We start from the raw sequence: 18,314 nt of genomic DNA on the forward strand, positions 1-18,314 counted from the left end.
GTTTTTCCTCATAGTTTGAGAGTGTTCTGAGTATGAATCGAGATCGAGACCTGCGAAATCATGAGTCGAGAAGGTTTGATAACTCTCGGTATAAGGAGAAAGCGGTTAATAGTGGACCCATTGTCTCCAGATCTGGCCATTCAAGTTGGGTCCAAGATGCGGAGTTGTGTTCCCGACGATTGGAGTCCGCTGCGGGACCGAGTCGGAGTGGGGAAGGTGATGAGGATATCACTCGGATCCCCCCTTTCGACAACTCAGACCTGATTGCATAGTTTCAGAACTCACTTGTGGGTAAAATGTTCCACACTGGAAGCAATAGTATTGATGCGCTTATTGCCTTTATGCCAAAGGCTAGGATTTGGGATGTTGAGGGCAGAGTTCAAGGAACAAACCTAGTCAATGGGAGATTTCAGTTTGACTTTGAGGACGGTGCCGACTTCGAGAAAGTGTTGGCAAGGAGACCGTGCCACTTCAATCAATGGAGTTTCTCTCTCGAAAGATGGGAATCAAATGTCAGGGAGGATTTAACAAACTCAATGGTTTTCGGGGTGAAAATTTCAGGCATTCCCAAACATTACAGGAAACCCGCTGCCTATCAAAGTATCGGTGAAGCCCTAGGCACATTTAGCTCGGTTGATGTTGCTGGTGAAAGAGTTAGAGTTTCTCTGAATGGGGACCTACCTCTACAATTTGAGCGCAAAGCAGGTTTTGATAATGGCGATGTGGTGAAGGTCTCCCTTTCTTACGAGGGTCTGTTCCGGTACTGCTTTACATGTAAGAGGATTTCTCATGAGGAGAGGATTTGTCCCGAGTTAATAGAGGCTGACAGAGAAAGGAACAGAAGAAAACATGCTGAAGAGTATGCAACAACAGAGGCATTCAAGAGCCTGTATGGTCAACAAAGGGGTGGAGATTTCAAAGGGATAAACCGTGGTAAGGAGGGATTCAGAAGGAAAGAAGGGGATAGTGTTTCTCTGATTAGGCGCCTCCAGAATCGGAGTGTTGAATGGGAAGACTTTCGACAGACGAAGGATAGTACAAACAGGAGCATTTGGCAACGGCTGGAAGACCCAAGATCTGAGAAATATCGGGAGAGGTATCATCCGTATGGAGAGGGCGAGAAAGAGCAGGCTTCCTCCAGAACCGAAGATTCTCTAGCTTCTATTTCCAACCTGCATAAGCGACCAATCAGTGGGAGCTTAGCCATGTTTGGGCGGGATGGGAAGGAGATCAGATGACATCAAAAGGATTAAGTAGAAGCTTCGGACTCTTAGCAGACCATATCAGAGCTGAATAAGGAGGGGTATTATAGATCTCGACCCCGAACAAAGCATAGGGCGCCAGGTTATGGGTATGGATACAAGGATCGTTCCTGTAAGAGCACGCGGGCGGAGTATACAGTGAAATATAAACCAAAGGAGCAAATCCAAATGGACGTGAATGTCAGGAATAAATTGACGAGGAACGCTCTAGACAACAGCACTGGCCCCGTAGATAGGGTTGTCCCACTCCCTCCGCCACCGCCGATTCGTGATGCCACACCTACTCAAATCAACAGAGCTTCGCCCGACCATCGAAGTAAAAAAGGGGTTAATCCCATAAATGGTATTGTGAGGACTGTGGTAGAACATATTCCAGATACTGAGACCCCCGAGATGGATGCGGAGATGATTGATAATGATGACCTCCTAGAAGATGATCTCCAGCAAGATGAGCCTATGGCTGTTGATGTTTATCTCCAAGAGATGGGGCTCTTAAAAGATGGAAATCTGGTGGATCCTCAATTGGAGATTGGAGCTGAACAGATTCACGCGATCTCCCAGCTTTCACCGGTTAAGAAAACACAAAGGATTTCTTGATTCTTTTCAAGAACAGTCTAAGGTGAAAGCGAAAGGTAGCTCCAAACCGCAGTCAACGAAGGCATCTTATCCTGGACGGGGTGCTATATTGGAGAAGAATCTGATTAAATAGACTAAACTGGGCAGGAGAAGATCACCACGAGGTCCGGAGATAATGGGGATTGCATCAAGAAAGACCAATGCTCTTCGAGGTAGATCATCACCAAAGAAAGTAGTCTCAAATAGTCGGCCAAAAGCTCGTTCTGTCCCTCGCCGTGAGGTGTTCCCTTCTGCAATTAACAAGAAGTCTTCTGTTTCAGGTTTGGTGGTGTCCTAGAAACCACCCAGTACGGATAGATGAGTGCAATAGCTTGGAACTTTCAGGGAGCGGGCGCTTACCTGACAAGGGAGCACATTCGGGAGCTCAGGAGATGATTTTTCCTTCTTTTCTTTTCCTTTCAGAAACAAAAAATAATTTTTCTTTTATGCAAGACATTCAAGTTTCTTTTGGTTATGATAATTTGTTCACCGTGGAACCCTCGGGTCGAAGCGGTGGTCTGGCTTTACTTTATATGGATTCTCCTGCTGTGAACATTTTGTATTCAGATAATCGCATGATTGATATTGAGACATCCATCTAGGGACACAAGGTGTTTATGACTTTTGTCTATGGGGAATCGGTTATTGCATGTCGTGAAAATGTTTGGGAGCGGTTAAAAAGGATGGGCGTTGATAGAGCTGGAGCATGTTTTATGATCGGGGATTTCAACGAGATTACGGGTAATCATGAAAAACGGGGAGGCCGACGTAGAGCGGAGTCTACTTTCATCCTTTTCCGCACCATGCTGGCAAACTGTGGTATGCTAGACTTCCCATATAAAGGCAACTGTCTCTCGTGGGCTGGCAAGATACGCAGAGGGCGTGTCCAATGTCGCCTGGACAGGGCTGTTGGAAATGAAGATTGGCACCATTTATTTTCTCACACTGATGTGGAGTACTTAAAACTATGGGGTTTAGACAATCGGTCGGTGCTGGCCAGAATAAAATCTAGGAACTATCGAATCCAAAGAAGTTTTAAGTTTGATAAAAGATGTCTTTGGAAAAAAGGTTTCCGACAGCTAATCGAAGAAAGCTGGAAAGAGGAATCCCTTTTGAGCCCTTTGGATTTCCATTCCAAATTGTGGATTGTCGAAAAGCTATTTCCCGCTGGAAGAAAAGCAACCCATCAAATTCTGAAAAAAAGATTGAAGAACTCAAGAATAAAATTGATGAAGCGCAAGGTCTTGATTCAGTCTCAGCAGAAGAGGAGTTGCAGTTAAAATGGCAATTATGTGCAGCCTTTAGGGATGAGGAGACCTACTGGAGACAAAAGAGTAGAGCGACGTGGATGCGTGAGGGGGATAGAAACACCAAATAATTCCATGCGACTACAAAACAAAGACGAGCTTGGAACCGGATCACTAGCATTGAGAACGGGGAGGGAGGACTCGCGGAATCAGAAGCGGACATAGAGAAAGTAGTGGCTAATTTCTTCGAGAAGCTCTTCTCAGCCTCGAGTACAAGCGGCGTTTAGGATGTCCTCCAGTATGTTACGGAGAAAATCTCTCCGGAGAAAATACTTCGCTTACACGTGGGCCATCAGATGGAGAGATTAAAAAAAGTTTTATATGGGATAAATCTAGACAAGGCCCCCGGTCCTGATGGTATGACAAGCCTCTTCTATCAGAAGTTCTGGCATGTGGTGGGAAAGGATGTCATAGCCATGGTAAGGGAGTTTTTTGTGACAGGCACTTTTGATCCACGGCTCAACCAAACGAAGATCTACCTTATCCCGAAAAATGAGAGACCGAGAGCAATGACGGAATTCAGGCCGATAAGTCTGTGTAGTGTAAGTTATAAGATTATAGCAAAGGTCCTCAGCAACCGGCTGCGGCAAATTCTCCCGAAGGTCATCTCAGAGACACAATCGGCCTTTGTGGCTAGGCGGTTAATTACAGACAATATTCTGCTAGCGCAAGAAAACTTCCATGCATTGAGGACTAATCCGATATGTCGCTCAAAATTTGTAGCGATCAAGACAGACATGAGTAAAGCCTATGATCGGGTGGAATGGTCGTTCCTTGAGGAAGTAATGAAAAAGCTCAGTTTAGATAGTAAATGGATAGGATGGATTATGAGCTGTATCACCTCTGTTTCCTATAAAATCCTTCTTAACGGGAGGCAAAAGATAATATTGTTCCGTCTAGGGGACTACGGCAGGGAGATCCTCCCTCCCCCTTCCTGTTTATCATTTGCACAGAAGCACTAATTGCCCAACTTAAGGGGGCTGAAGAAGAAGGTCGGATTACAAGACTCAAAATTGCGCAAGGAAGTCCAGCGGTATCACACCTACTGTTCGCAGATGATAGCCTTTTCTTCTGTAAGGTGGAGTTCCAGCAATGTGCTGAGCTTCTAAATATTATAAATAGTTATGGTCTAGCATCGGGACAACAACTAAACCGAGAAAAGTCGGCAATCCTGTTTGGCAATAGAGTTCCAGCAGAAACAAAATCAATATTAAAGGCAACCATCGGTATTACGAAGGAGGGAGGTATGGGAATGTACTTGGGCTTATCAGAGACAATATGTGGTTCGAAACAACAAGTGTTCTCCTTCGTTCAAGATAGGCTAAACTCAAAAACCAATGCCTAGTCCGCAAAGCTTCTCTCGTAAGGCGGGAAAGAGGTTCTTTTAAAAATTTTGCGCAAGCGATTCCGACCTACGTTATGTCATGTTTCCTGTTGCCCCAAAATGTTATTGGTAAGCTTAGAGGAGCGATATCAAAATTCTGGTGGAGTACCAAGAACAATAACCGTGGAATACATTGGATTGCATGGGATAAAATATGTGTTCCGGTGGAGAATGGCGGTCTGGGATTTAGGGACCTAAAAGAGTTCAACCTGGCCTTACTAGCAAAACAACTCTGGCGTCTGCTCAGATATCTGAACTCTCTCTTATGCTGGGTCCTCAAAGGACGGTACTTCCGGTACTCGAATCCGATAGATGTGGTGAGGGAAAATTCTCCATCGTTTGGATGGTGCAGTATTATGGCACCAAAACCGCTGCTTCAAAAAGGACTTCGAAAGAACGTCAGATCAGGTTTCAGTACAAGAGTATGGACAGACAACTGGATCCCCGCGGTCTGCCTAGGCTGGCAAAGGATAACGTTGGACTTAGAGACCCAAACCTCTATGTCAATCATCTCATTGACTTCGAGACTAAGGAGTAGAAACAAGACAAACTTAATGAGCTAGTGGATCCTCAAGATATCTCTTTGATTCTAGGTTTAAAGCCAAGCAAGACCTTCATGTTGGATGATTATGTCTAGGTTCATTCGAGAACGGGTCAATAAACGGTGAAGTCGGGTACTTAGTCGCCTCTGAAGCGATCACCGAGAGTCAGGAGATTGTGGAGCCAAGCTCAACTAAGTTAAAGGGTCACGTGTGGAAGCTGAAGGCACCAAGAAAGCTTAAACATTTCATTTGGCAGGCGATCGCGGGCTGTATCGCCTCTTGCAGTCGCCTTGTGGACCGTCATTGTGGGACAAATAGAACATGCCCGAGATGCGGTGCAGAGGAGGAAACGATTAACCATGTTCTTTTTGAATGTCCACCGTCTCTCCAGGTTTGGGCCTTGTCGCACATTTCGACACCTCCGAGCGTGTTCCTGCGTTCTTCTTTGTACACAAACTTGGATTTTCTTTTCTGGGGAGCAAAGGAGCTAGGTGGTGAGGAGTCTCTTGTGGAGTCCTTCCCATGACTAATATGGTACATTTGGAAGGCAAGGAACGAGAAGGTATTCAACAACATGGAGGTTTCGTCACTGGATATGCGAAACATTTCCGTTTCAGAAGCAGTAAGTTGGAAGTTAGCTCCGGAGATGGGACGTGAGGAGTTTGAGGATGTCGATCTGGAAAGGTCTGTTGAAACACAAAACCAAGGAGAACCTTTAGTATGCCGGTTTGATGCATCTTGGAAGGACTCTGATTGCACAGCTGGACTGGGTTTTGAGTTAAAAGGAGCTCTGCATCAGGTTTACGGTACTAGGGGAACTGTTCGCCAGCTCTCTCCCCTCCACGCAGAGCTAGATGGACTGGTTTGGGCTATGGAAATGTTGCTCTCAAACGGCTATTCTCAGGTGCGTTTTGAAACAGACTGCTCAAGTATTCCCAAGATACTAGACGAACTGGATGAGTAGCCAGCTGTTGCTACGGAGCTGGAGATTTTTTTAAGTTTAAGAGAGAGGTTTTTTTGTTTTCGATATCATTCATTTCTAGAACAAACAATATCCGTGCCGATTGTCTCGCTAAGAGTGCTTGAATACGAGGAACAATCTTTTCCCATGTAAGCTCGCAGATTCCGGAGTGGTTGGCACATGAGGCTAACCTATTCGATCTTGCGTAATAAAGTATGGTGTTTTGAGGTCAAAAAAAAATTATTTAGTTAATATTATATTTTTTTTTTACAAAGTTAATATCGCATGTGAAACTTTTTTTAAGGGGATATTTTTTGGAAAAGGAAAATGGAGATTTAAAAAAATATATATATCAGGTTTTTAGTGTTTTTCTTTAGTTTTTGAAATTTCCAATAGTTTCACATGCGAATCTTTAAAAGACTAATGAAAAAAAAATAACAAAACAATATTTCTAAAAACAAAATTAAAAAAAATATAAAGGTTTCTCAAAAATTTTTGAAGAGTAACTAAAATAATTACGGTATGAGTCTAAACAAATGTGAGTGCTTTGATGGATATGAGACTTAATTTGTGTTCATCAAGCTGTTCTTGAGTCAGAAAAGACAATGTTTGAGTGTGCGGTGAGTAACAGACTCGTTAGTCTATTTATACTTTATTACTCACTAATTGGTATTTGTTCATAAATGTAATAAAGTATATTCATTATGTACAATGCTTGAGTCTGACTAACGAGTCTGTTAACGAGTATATTCATTGAATAGACTAACAAGTCTGTTAAAGTATATTACTTTATTACTCACTAACTGGTATTTGCTCATAATTGACAAACGAGTCTGTTAAAGTAAAATGGATATCTACGCAGAAGAATATTTTATCTGCTTAATTTTTTAGCAAGTAACTAAAACTATTCAACAAGCGAAAGAAAGTGACTAATAAGTTTTGACTTACAAGTTACAAATGTCGTCAAATAAATGTCACTAAATGCTCAAGTCACCTCAACGATTTCAAATAACCAACTTTAATTTCCTTACTATACATTACATTTTGGAGAAAAAAGTAAACCAAAAAATTGAGTACCATATGTATAAGTTATAATGTGCTTGATTATTTAAACATATATTCAAGACTTTACTTAGTAATATCATGAGTAACTTAATTACATATGATAAAATGATAGGATATTAAACTTGTATAAATAAGAAGAAATATATGATAAGTCTCTTACTTGTGAGTTGCTAATAATAACATCTTGGTTACGAATGTCTTTGCAGGTACTGTATATGTGTATTGCACTGTCTAGAATTGTGCATTGTTTTTTCTTATGTCATGGAGATTCAACTAACTCTTTACATTTTTTAATTTCAATTTATTCTTGATACTCCAATTCGTTTCTTCAGAAATAATAAAGCAATCAAATTGGATAGGTTAGGAGCTGCCCTTGTCCATATTTACTTTTATGTAATATTTTGTAAATGGTGGAGACGGGTTTCTTACTTAGACAATGAGTTGCATAATTCACATATGTCACTTACCCAATAATAAAACATGGATTAATAAATGATCGATACAACAATAATATGCAGATCGATATGATAATTATGCATCTTGAAAGCTTCAAGAGCAAATACTTCCTATATGCCAACCATAATTAAACGATAACTAGTATCATAAATTATTGTAAACTGTATGATCAATATATAACTATAAATACTTTGTTTGACTATTTCGGATCATTTTAAGGATTTGAGAAGATTCTCTCATCCATCGCCTGAAAGTATCTTGTAGTAGTGTCGGCGATGAAACGTGGGTCCTTGATGTCTTCGCTAACCTTCTCATACTGTATGGTCCAGTATGCTCGGCCACCGTCACAGCCTTCCGTCTGAATGACGGTCATGGTTCCTTCGAGCTTCGTGAAGTAATCTGGGTCTCGCGAGTTGGCCTCGTCTTCATCATCATCATCACTGTCGATGAGATCAGGTATTACCAGCGTGTTGAACCACTCCGAGATCTGAAAGCCCTCCATTCTTAGCCGAACCTTTTTCTTCTCCGAAGGTAGATCAACCTCTACCTCCTCAGTCGAAACTTTGGTGAAAACATATAATATAGCAATTAGAGTTGTAATCAAGAAATATTAATTGAATTATGAATTAACATATGTTTTTGTATGTGTAATGGGAAATATATAATTACATTGGTCTCTTGTGGTTTTCGCTATCTTCATGTAACCTTGACAGAATCTATACGCCGGAGACTTGATATCAAACTCAACAGAGATATATCCTCCTAGTGTCATTCTCTATTATTATTATTTTTTTTTTCTCTTAGTATATTTTGTTATGTGGGTTTGATAATAATCTGCTCAATGAAGGTATTTATATATAGAAAGAGTCTGATGAAAATTTTACAATAGTTATTACTTTTTTACGGTTTTACCTAACGTCACCATCTTCTGGATTCTTTTTAAATTTGAGCAAAAGCTTAAAAGCCAAGCTAATTACAATTTGCATTCTGCTTTATTTTCTTTGGTTAAAACCATTGGATTCTGCTAATGAACAATTAATTAAATAATTTTATGTCGTATATGCATGGGAGATTATATAAATTGTGCAGACCAATTTTGTTTTTTTTTTTTTCTTTTCTACCACATTGATGGCTTGTAAACGAACATTTTCAATGGGGAATTCAGAAAAATAAACCCTTTAAAGTTTTAATTTTCCCAAAAAAATATCATAAAGTTTTATTTTTCAACTTTCCAATAGAAAACCAAATGATCAATTTATAAGACTAAATGATCATTAACAAACTAAAAATGAAATACACAGTTTATTTAAATAATTAAAAATGGGTTTAAAATAAAAATACTGCAAAATCAATTAAAGAATCCTTCCCTTTAGGGAATTCTCCATTTTCGAAAATATATGGATTAATACCAAATATATATTTGGAAAGCATATGATATATATTAGTTTAAATTAATATTTCTAATTGACTAGAGACTGGAAAAAATGTAATTTATTCTTTAGAACATGGTATTGTGGATTGTTTTTCTGAATTAATGATTTTGTTTTGTTTGCAAAATTTGTTTAAGTTGTATTTGAGATATTTTTTAATTCATAAAAACTTAATAACAACAAAAAAAGTGATTTATCTATGTAACTATTGTCATATACTATTAACAAATCAGCAAAGAAAATGAATCAACAAAATATTTTTGTTCCGTTGCAAACGAGAATTTTTTTCGGTCTCTTAACTCAAAATGACAATACATGATTCTGACTCGTTTATGAAATATCTGTCCCCACTTATTATCTCTCTCGCCAAAAAATTCTCTTTTTCTACAAAATGAATTTGTTAGAATGTACCTACTACTACATGGGACTAAATCATATTAGATTTTAAAAGAAAAAAAACAAATCAAACATGATTTAAAACACAAATACTGAATTGATAAACTGGATCTTGAGCCACTAAATTGATTCTTCATCCGAGTCCAAGTAGCAAAGCAATAAATATTGTTGCTCATTGCATGAGATGATGACAAGTCCTCTCGTCTCGACGTCTCCATCGATCCGAATGTCTTTGCTCGTGCTCGACCGTCAAACTCAAACCACATTAATAAGTCATTACTTAGGTAAATTTTATAGAGACTCATGATGAGGATCCATTTCTATTTAACTTTTTTACTTACATAAGTTTTATAGAGACCCACACTTATATATTTTAAAGATTCAACTTTTAAGCGCTTTGCTTAAGGAGATATTCGTCTATCTCTTTGAAGTTCTTGACAGCAAAGTCCTTGATGACGTGTGGGTCAGCGATCTCATGGCTGGTCTTCTCAAACTCACCAGACCATTTCAGAAGGCTTCCACCGTCCTTAGGAATAACTGTGATGTGGTTCCTTCGAATGTTTTGTAGTACTCCATCATTTGGACACCGATGATTCTGTACAACATACTTTTGTTCTCCAAATCAACTGCTTCGATCCTCTCATCCGATATATTCACCAGTGGAGATCCTATATATACGGGTAAAAGTAGAAATTAACATGGTTAACATATTTTGAATAATTTTATGGTGAGAGAGTGAAACATAGATCATCTAGGGTTTAACTACGCTGAGTTATAGCCCATCAAGGGACATGACATGGATGGTTTTCTTATTAAAGTCTTTAATATATACATTAAGATACGGTTTATTTTTTATTTTCTTTGTTGAGGAAGCGGTTTACTTATTTTTCTTATAAAATACGGTTTATTATTTATAAACCTCTCTAGTATCGTTCAAATACTACGTACTGATGTAATAATATTCATGGGCATATATTGTAAATACGTGACCTGTCTCTATATAATATACTCCGAAAACCAAACTCAACAATCATAAATAAGGATAACTCATGAGGATCCATTTTATTAAACTTTGTACTTAGATAAGTTTTATAGAGACCCACACTTATATATCTTAGAGATTCAACTTTTAAGTGCTTTGCTTAAGGAGATATTCGTCTATCTCTTTGAAGTTCTTGACAGCAAAGTCCTTGATGACGTGTGGGTCAGCGATCTCATACCATTTCAGAAGGCTTCCACCGTCCTTAGGAATAACTGTGATGGTTCCTTCGAATGTTTTGTAGTACTCCATCATTTTGCCACCGATGATGCTGTACAACATGCTTTTTTTCTCCAAATCCACTGCTTCGATCCTCTCATCCGATATCTTCACCAGTGGATAGATAAAAACTTTACCGTGGTTTTCCTATTAGTCCAATCCTCAGCCTCGATCTCCACCTCATCTTTTATAGTGAAAACATAGTGATCAGGGATTTAATCGAGAGAAATGATGAATCAATGAGATATATGTAAGGTAGAAGAGTTACCATCATCTTTTACTGCTTCCATGAAAGCTTTAAACAATTCCTCTGCCGGAGTACGATAAAACTCAACAGTTCTTGAGTTTGTGTTGATGGAGATGTGTGGGTCGACGTGGATGTCTTCGGAAATCTTCTCGAGCTTGACGGTCCATTTCACATGGCTGCCATCACCGTCATCCGTGTACGTCTTGTACTTCCTCAAAAAATCAGAGCTGATCACATTTATCGTAATTTCTCTTTTCTTCCATCTTATGTTGAAACATAGAAATTAAGGGTTTAGTCGAAAAAATAGTTAGCAGATTAATCAATAAGATGTATGCAATACTGTTAAAGCTTTACCATTGTCTTTGAATGCTTTCATGTAATCTTTAAACAGGTCTTCCGCCTGAGACTTCACGTCAAACTCAAGAGTAGATTCGTTTAGTGCCATTCTCTAATTTTCTTGTTTTTGAAGTCTATCTTATGTGTGGGTTTGATAATAAGCTTCTCAGTATAATGAATGTGGTTATATAGAAAGACAGAGGTTTATGACAATTACATTAAATAAAATCACCTAACCCCACCCATCTAACTTTTTCACTCTGTGGAATCTTTTTAAAACTAACCTAAAGCTTCAGTAGTTGAATTGCAGACCACATTGATTTGCAGACGAATGTGGTACATGGGAGTATATAAAATTTGCAGACCACATTCATTTCTTACTAAAACGCGTTTTGTGTTACATGAAGCTCATAGAGCAAGAGTCATTTAAGAAGAATTTTACTAGTGATCATATATTTCTAAAAATGTATCTCAAAACAAAATAATTTACCTATAACACCTATACCTTGAAGGAAATATAGAGTGTGAAATTTATTTCACTTGTTAAATTTAGCAAGAAACTCGAACCATACGCAACTGATTCAGATATAGTATTATTTTTCAGTTTCCCAGAAGAAGAATGCGATTATGTGTACCAAATTACGTATAGGTTTTTAAATGAAATAATGGAAGTGGTTCAGAAGAAAAAATATGTACAAAATATTTATTAATTTCATTATTTAAAAAGAAAAACTTGATTGTCCCTTCGGAGTTGCAGAATAGGATTAGTGAAAAATGTCATTTAATACATAAACTTTCAAAATTAGGCCAAAAAAACCATGAATTTCGTGGGAGGCTATTTAATACATCACGTTCTGTTGACTAGTTATTTAAAACATCAAATATCGTTGATCAAACCAAAATAGACATATCATTAAATAAGATAACTGAGCAACTAACGATCGTTACTTTGCTTTTTAACAGCATATTGTTTTTGGTTTAATTAACTATATTTGGTGTTTTAAACGGCTACGTAATAAAACTTGATGTATTAAAAGGCCTTTCACAAAGTTTATGATTTTTTTGGTCTAAATTTGAAAGTTCATATACTAATCCAAAATTATATAATTTAATAATTTTTTGTACTCGGCAAGACAAAAAGACTCTTAATCGAATTATGCGTACATAAAAAAGATGATGCATTTTGATTTTTTTTTTGTTCACATTACTCGAAAATCCTTGCATTATACCTCTAAACTGTAAAATCAAGCTTAAATTGACTATTATACAGTTTATTGTTATTTGTACATGTGCAACAAATATCCTTTGCAATAATATTTTCGGTTATAATTGAAAAAAAATATTATTTATTTACATCAATTGAGTTGAAGATATTTAAAACTTGAGAACATTTTATGAATATAATTAATGATGTGGATATTATTTAACAGAAAATGTATAATCTACTATTTATGTAATTAAAAATACATTCATATATCTTCTCTATTATTTGAGAGGTGATTTGTTAAATTTGTTGATGTATTACTCTTTTATGTTTTTTGAAAACATAAATGATTAAAAATAATATTTACTTTTGTAAAATACTATGAGAACCCATGTGCTAAATTTTATTTGTCTATTAACAAAAAATATATATATATGTGATAAAATTACATAATTACATTTTTATTGACATATACCCCAATTCAATAAGGTGTTTATGTGAATTTATCTTTAAAACATAATATTTGCTATATTTTAAATTTAAATTTGTGAAGAGTATATGATGAAATTTTATTTTGGATATTTAAATAACTCATTAAACAATTAGTCATTATTAGTTGAATAATAAAAATTAGACTACTCAAGTTAGATAAAATGTAATTAAATACATAAACTTTCAAATTTAAGCAAAAAGAAATCATGAATTTTGTGAGAGGCCATTTAATACATCAAGTTTTGTTGCGTAGCCATTTAAAACATCAAATTATCGTTGATAAAGCCAAAAACAACATGCCGTTAAACAGCAAAGTAACGGTCGTTAGTTGCTCAATTATCTCATTTAACGATATGTATATTTTGGCTTGGTCAACGACATTTGATGTTTTAAATGACTAGTCAATAGAAATTGATGTATTAAATGGTCTACTATGAAGTTCATAGTTTTTTTGGTCTAAATTTGAAAGTTCATGTATTAAATGACATTTTTCCCATTAATTTGCTAGTATTACTATTAACCTTTTTGGTCCGAAAACCTTAGTAGAGAATTATCTATTCTACTGTATAGATTTTTTTTTTTTTCATTTGGTAAACTTGACTGTATAGAGTTGTCCTTTTTTTTCTTATGTCACGCAGATTTAAAATTCTGAGATTTTGTATTTCCAGTTTATTTGGTAATTTATTTCGTTTCTTAACAACAACTGAATTGGATAGGTTTGCATTGTCCTGTTCTTTTTTTGATTTTTGTATGTAACGGTGGAGAGTCGGAAAATTGCATAATATAATTAAGGCACATATCTCAGTTACCCAATTTCATAAAACGTGGATTATTTAACCCATGTAATAACATGTAAATCGATATACGTACTATCATCCATCTTGAAAGCTTTATGAGTTTAAAAAACACCTTAAATGAAAATTATTGTAAATGATAACTAGCTATTGCTACACTGCAATAATCTTAGATATATTAGGATTCCACTTTATTTAACTTGTTAGATTCTCATCCATCACCTTAAAGAATTTGACACAAGTTTTGATGATGAAGCGTGGGTCGTCCAAGTCACCGCGAGTCTTCTCGTAGTCAACAGTCCACACCCCGTGGGCTCCGTTACCGTCTTCCTTAACAATGACGGTCATGGTTCCTTCGAGCTTTTTGAAACAATCCGGGTTTTGCCACACCTTGTCATCGGGGACGGATTCTCTGATAGTCTCGTACCACTCTTTCGTGATCTGAAAGCGGCTCATTTTGTACCGGCCACAGTGTCGATCTCTAACTCGGCTATGGTGAAACATGGCGATTTAGGGTTTTAATCAAGAAAATGTAAATTCAGTGAGATGTATGTATGTAGTGTAGAAGAGTTAAATTTTAGGCCTTCCTTAGAAAATTATGAATTCAAAAATTTTACAGAATTTAAAAATTCATAAACTATTAAATTAAAAGAAAATTATGCATAGAAACATGAGAAAATCTAATAAATGAAACAAACAAAAAAGCCTAAAAATTTCTATATTTTAGGATAGAAGAAGTAATAATCTTCTCAATAAAGGTGCTTATATAGTGAAAATTATATATATTATTTTTACCTAAACCCACCACCCATGTTTAATACCTCATGGATTTTTTTTCTAAATATTTGGTTTCACCCATTTACTTAATTACCAATGTATCACATTGTGGAAAAAAAATCATCTACCTAATCTATCAAATACCAATTAATTCCAATCAAGAAAGTATTATATGAAACTGATTTTTACAAAATACATTTTAAAGAAATTGTGACTATGTGAGTATAAAACAATGTGACTGCGATAAATTTACAATGGATTTGACAAATTCATTATTAATATGTATCTGGATATTTCATTTGAATAATACATTTTCACCACACACCAAAAAAAAAAACCAAAATACATTTTCTTTTTTAAGTATTTTTTGTTGGTTGCTCAATCGTGTTACGTTATTAATTCTTCTTTATCACCTTATTTTTGAGAAAAAGTATGTGAGAACCGATGGGAATGTTACTCGACCAAATCTGAGTATGTTCATAATGAGTCTGTAATATATAAATTGTGCAAAGATCATTATTCTCATATGAACCATACGCAATCGGTTCCTCTTTATCAGTTTTAACCCCTGGTTTAGAAATCGCTAGAAGCTAGTCAGGCAGTCGAGGTGGACCTAGCGCTTAGCGAAAAAATCGGAGATTAAACGGAAATTAATTGGGGACTAGTTTTAGGGTTATTTTATTAAATTAACAATAAAATAAAAATATATTGTACTAAATATATGTATAATTCTGTTTATGTTAATATGAAAATATCAAATAAAATATGAAACTATAGTATTGTCTTTAAAATTATGGTAAACACATAAAAACATCATTTTAAAAGAAAATTTTATGATTTTTGTTAAAAGTTATACATTAGTTATTGTAAAACATCATAATCTCTTAATTAAAATGCCTAAATAACAAAAATATTTATGTTTGATTTTTATTTGGTTCTAAACAAAAATTGGTATACACAAAATTATGCGGAAAATAATCAGACTGGACATGCATAATCGGATAAACGATGCTAGGCGGAGATTAGTCATTAATCGAGGCGGAGAGGATAGGTCTAGCGATTTTGCGGGGCGTAATCAGTGTAAAACAGGGATTTTAACTAATGAATATCATCAAATAATGACTCAGGGCCACTCAACAAACTACTCGAGTTACAAGGTTTTAAGTTTCAAATACATTAGATTTAAATATTAAAATTTGTGTAACTTTAGTTAGAGTACTTGATTTTTTAAAAGACTATTCGAGACTACTTTATTGATATTAAATTGAGAAACTTAATTTGCATAACAAGAGTAGAAAAGTTATCGATTAATAATAAAGCTTTGAATTAAAGTAACTACTGAAAGAGTATGTCTGATTTGCTAGAATTAGAAACCTCTTGGTCCGCAAAATATTGTCAAATCCATTGACTATCTTGGTCCAAACGAATAAATATTTATGACTATCTAGAGTTGTCTATTGTTTTTCTTCATGGAGATTCTTAATCGTTAGGCCATCTTTATAGGGAGAACAGCAAGAGTGTTCTAAGCCCAAAAAAATTAGAAAAATAATGAATAGTGGCATAAGAACAATTTTTTTGATCTTGAATGAAAACTGATTTAAGCTTAGTTCTTATTGGTAGTGGCTTCACGTGATTGACCAAGATTTTTTGCAAAGAAAGAAAAAATAAAATGTTTGTGTGTTTAATTAATTAAGTAATATGTTTGTGTGTTTAATTAAATAAAATGTTTGTGTGTTTAATTAATTAAGTAATATGTTTGTTTGTTTTTTTTTTTAATTTTATTTACAATGTTTTTTTGTTTCATAAAAACTTGGTATTATATTTTGAATTTTAGTAAAAATTTTATAAGTTTGCAATTTAAATATTATTTTATAAGTTTTTATAATTGTAATATGTTTAAGAATATTATATTATTAAATCTTATGATCTTAAACATGTTCTCCCAATAACTAACTTTTTAACAAAATATCTTAACTAATGATTTTAATTATTTTCATAATATTTTTACTCTAAAAACACCCAAAATAATTCCTCCTATAAAGATGCCCTTATAGTTATATTCCAATTTTTTCTTAATAATTATTTTCTTTTCTTTTAACAAACAAACAACCAAATTGGATAGTTAATTATATATGCGTTCTCTGTCCTTGTGTTTTTAATGTAATGGTGGCGAATCGGATTTTCGTACTAAAATAATGAGTTACATAATTTGTAGCAATATAATCAAACATGGATAAATTTAATTAATCATTATATTAAAATCGTCGATACAACAATCATATGCATGCAAATCGATAAATTATTAACCATAGGCCAACCATTATTTAACCATAACTATTCCATATATCGCAATACTAAGCGTAGAGATATAACTATAATAAACGGGGGTTCTACCCTGTTAACACTTAATTAAGATAATTCTAATTAATAGGTTCAAGAAGAAACTCATCCATCTCCGTAAAGAAATCAACAAACGTGCTCACGATGGATTTTGGATCTTCGATGTTAGAGCTGATCTTCTCGTACTTTACAGTGAATATCCCACGGTCAAGGTTATTGTCTTCCACATGAATGATGGTCATGGTTCCTTCAAGCTTCTTGTACCCATCCAGGTTTTGCCACGTGGACACGTTATGGATGATTTTTCCTTTGAGCGACTCGTACCACTCCGAGACTTGAAAGCCTTCGATTCTAAACGTAGTTTTTTCTTCTCCGAAGGTACAGCCTCAATCTCCTCCGTGACTATCGTGAAACATAGCAACTAGAGTTTTAATCAAGAAATATATGATATGAATCAAAGAGATGTGTACGTATAAGTAATGGAGAAGATTGTTACCACTGCATTTAGGGAGATCTAGTATGTCGATGCATGTTTCAAAGAATTCGTTCGCCGGAGACTTTATGTAAAAATCAGTAGACAAATATCCATGTAGTGTCATTCTCTCTGTCTCGCTCTTTTTTGTTTTGTTTTTTTTATGGAGTATATGGTGTGTGGGTTTGATAAGAAACTTCTCAACGAAGGTGTTTATATAGAATTTTTTTTCTGAAAATTACACTAATTATTTTTACCTAACCCCACCATATAACATTTTCACCATATCGATTTTTTATAAAATTTTACCATAAGCTTAACAGACATGTGACAACTATAAACATATATATACAATCAGCTTAATAACTAATTCACCCAATTATTTAGTTAATATTGTATATGGGAGCTTTCATCTACCTAGTTTGATGCCTTGTAAACGAACTTTTTAAAAATGGATGGAAAAAGAAAAATGGAGATTTTTTTTAAATATCATGTTTTTAGTTTTTTAAATTTTCAAATAGTTTCAAATGCGAATTTTTAAAAGACTAATGAAATAAAATTAAAACAAATAACAAAAAAAAATATTTCTAAACACAAAATCAAAAATAAATAGAAATATATAAAGGTTCCTCAAAGTTTATGAAGAGTAACCAAAATAATTGCGGTATGAGTCTAAAAAAATGTGATTGGTTCGTTGGATATGAGACTTAATTTGTGTTCATCGAGCTGTTCTTAAGTCAGAAAAGACAATGCTTGAGTGTGCGGTGAGTAACAGACTCGTTAGTCTATTTATACTTTATTACTCACTAATTGGTATTTGTTCATAATGTAATAAAGTATATTCATTATGTACAATGCTTGAGTCTGACTAACGAGTCTAACGAGTCTGTTAACGAGTATATTCATTGAATACACTAACGAGTCTGTTAAAGTATATTACTTTATTACTCACTAATTGGTATTTGTTCATAATGAC

At 35.0% G+C, this 18,314-nt stretch overlaps 4 protein-coding genes across 4 annotated transcripts; 1 reads left to right on the forward strand and 3 right to left on the reverse strand.

Moving 5' to 3' along the window:
* LOC104759393 lies at window positions 2,561–3,255 on the forward strand. The gene is made up of 2 exons (XM_010482326.1): window positions 2,561–2,862; window positions 2,946–3,255. The coding sequence occupies exons 1-2, from the start codon at window positions 2,561–2,563 to the stop codon at window positions 3,253–3,255; spliced, it is 612 nt and encodes a 203-aa protein (XP_010480628.1).
* LOC104756769 (uncharacterized protein At1g24010-like) lies at window positions 7,596–8,406 on the reverse strand. Its single transcript, XM_010479416.1, has 2 exons — window positions 8,262–8,406; window positions 7,596–8,153 (listed from the first exon to the last, which is right to left on the reverse strand). Exons 1-2 carry the CDS (start codon window positions 8,362–8,364, stop codon window positions 7,807–7,809), a joined length of 450 nt encoding a protein of 149 aa, XP_010477718.1. The 5' UTR covers window positions 8,365–8,406; the 3' UTR covers window positions 7,596–7,806.
* On the reverse strand, window positions 9,807–10,709 carry LOC109129884 (MLP-like protein 423). The gene is made up of 3 exons (XM_019238897.1): window positions 10,556–10,709; window positions 10,027–10,086; window positions 9,807–9,955 (listed from the first exon to the last, which is right to left on the reverse strand). The coding sequence occupies exons 1-3, from the start codon at window positions 10,707–10,709 to the stop codon at window positions 9,807–9,809; spliced, it is 363 nt and encodes a 120-aa protein (XP_019094442.1).
* LOC104756770 (uncharacterized protein At1g24010-like) lies at window positions 16,763–17,532 on the reverse strand. Its single transcript, XM_010479417.2, is given in 3 exon segments — window positions 16,763–17,233; window positions 17,236–17,268; window positions 17,363–17,532. Coding segments are annotated over 3 exon segments (423 nt in total). The 5' UTR covers window positions 17,466–17,532; the 3' UTR covers window positions 16,763–16,946.

This window comes from Camelina sativa, chromosome 17, assembly GCF_000633955.1.
Source record: "Camelina sativa cultivar DH55 chromosome 17, Cs, whole genome shotgun sequence".
In the NCBI taxonomy this organism is placed as follows: Eukaryota; Viridiplantae; Streptophyta; class Magnoliopsida; order Brassicales; family Brassicaceae; genus Camelina; species Camelina sativa.

Bases quoted from the DNA above. Each gene is read 5' to 3' on its own strand.
- LOC104756769 (XM_010479416.1), bottom strand. From the start codon at position 8,364: ATGACACTAGGAGGATATATCTCTGTTGAGTTTGATATCAAGTCTCCG. The intron at 8,154-8,261 runs GTAATTATATAT...TTTTCACCAAAG, and splicing joins GAAAACCACAAGAGACCAAT to TTTCGACTGAGGAGGTAGAG.
- LOC104759393 (XM_010482326.1), top strand. From the start codon at position 2,561: ATGGGCGTTGATAGAGCTGGAGCATGTTTTATGATCGGGGATTTCAAC. The intron at 2,863-2,945 runs GTCGGTGCTGGC...TTTGGAAAAAAG, and splicing joins CTATGGGGTTTAGACAATCG to GTTTCCGACAGCTAATCGAA.
- LOC109129884 (XM_019238897.1), bottom strand. From the start codon at position 10,709: ATGGAGTACTACAAAACATTCGAAGGAACCATCACAGTTATTCCTAAG. The intron at 10,087-10,555 runs GCACTTAAAAGT...CCGTATATATAG, and splicing joins CGAATATCTCCTTAAGCAAA to GATCTCCACTGGTGAATATA. The intron at 9,956-10,026 runs GTATGTTGTACA...ACCACATCACAG, and splicing joins AGTTGATTTGGAGAACAAAA to TTATTCCTAAGGACGGTGGA.